Consider the following 965-nt stretch of genomic DNA (forward strand, 5'->3'; position numbering starts at 1 on the left):
GACTCCGTCTCAAAAAAAAAAAAAGAAAAGAAAAGAAAAAAGAAAAAAAAGTATAAACCTTAAGTGACAGCGCAATGAATTTTGACCAACGTATTCAGGCAGAGAACAAACCTGACATGAGCGAGCAGCTGCAGGTAAGGGCTGGTGGGAGCCCAGGGTACATGGAATCGCCCAGGCAACAGGGGAAGGCTGGGGGAGGGGTGAAGGAGTCCCGAGGGTCAGCAAAGGCCCTGGACCTGCCTCAATGACACTCAAGAAGTCATCGCCAGGTCAACGCAGACAAACAGCACAGAGCTTCGGAACCGAATGGAATGTATGGAATGCCACAGGATAAGCCGCAAGTGAAGCGTGACTGGCCCTCCTTCTAAAGAGTCAGTGTAGGGCTTCAGGACTGTATAGGGCAGAGCCAGGATACACCGAGGTCATCTGTACGTATTTCTATCCGTGTATTAATCACTCCCGAGAAATCAGGTCGGACGACCATGCATACCTACCACACTCACTGCTGTTCTCACTCGATGTCACAATCATTGAGCTTCACAGCCTAAGAACAGGCCCTGAAAAACCCTTGTCCTGCATAGGCAGAGAACAGAATGTTCCGGTCAATCAGATATTTTGACAGGAAGAGTTTCAATATAAAATCCAGCCAGGCTTGGTGCCTCATGCCTGTAATCCCAGCACTTTGGGAGGCCCAGGTGGGAGGATTGCTTGAGGCCAGGAGTTCCATACCAGCCCGGGCAACACAGCCAGACTGTCTCTGCAAAAAATTCTAAAAATTGGCCAGGCGTGGCTGGGCGCGGTGGCTCACGCCTGTAATCCCAGCACGCTGGGAGGCTGAGGCAGGCGGATCACGAGGTCAGGAGATCAACACCATCCTGGCTAACACGGTGAAAGCCCGTCTCTACTAAAAAATACAAAAAATTAGCGGGGCGCGGTAGTCTCAGCTACTAGGGCGGCTGAGGCAG

At 51.3% G+C, this 965-nt stretch overlaps 2 protein-coding genes across 2 annotated transcripts in view; both read right to left on the reverse strand.

Moving 5' to 3' along the window:
- SNX8 (sorting nexin 8) overlaps positions 1–264 on the reverse strand; it is a 65,427-nt gene extending 65,163 nt beyond the window's left edge. The window contains exon 1 of the mRNA XM_011956999.1: positions 112–264. Coding sequence (XP_011812389.1) covers positions 112–163 — 52 coding nt within the window. The 5' untranslated portion in view covers positions 164–264. The remainder of the gene's footprint in view (positions 1–111) is intronic.
- Positions 252–965, reverse strand: part of LOC105522477 (protein GVQW1-like) — a gene marked incomplete at its 5' end in the record, with an annotated part of 37,945 nt that continues 37,231 nt past the window's right edge. The window contains 1 exon segment of the mRNA XM_011957000.1: positions 252–391. Coding sequence (XP_011812390.1) covers positions 252–391 — 140 coding nt within the window.

The sequence above is a fragment of the Colobus angolensis genome, unplaced genomic scaffold (assembly GCF_000951035.1).
Source record: "Colobus angolensis palliatus isolate OR3802 unplaced genomic scaffold, Cang.pa_1.0 Scaffold43, whole genome shotgun sequence".
Taxonomy (NCBI): Eukaryota; Metazoa; Chordata; class Mammalia; order Primates; family Cercopithecidae; genus Colobus; species Colobus angolensis.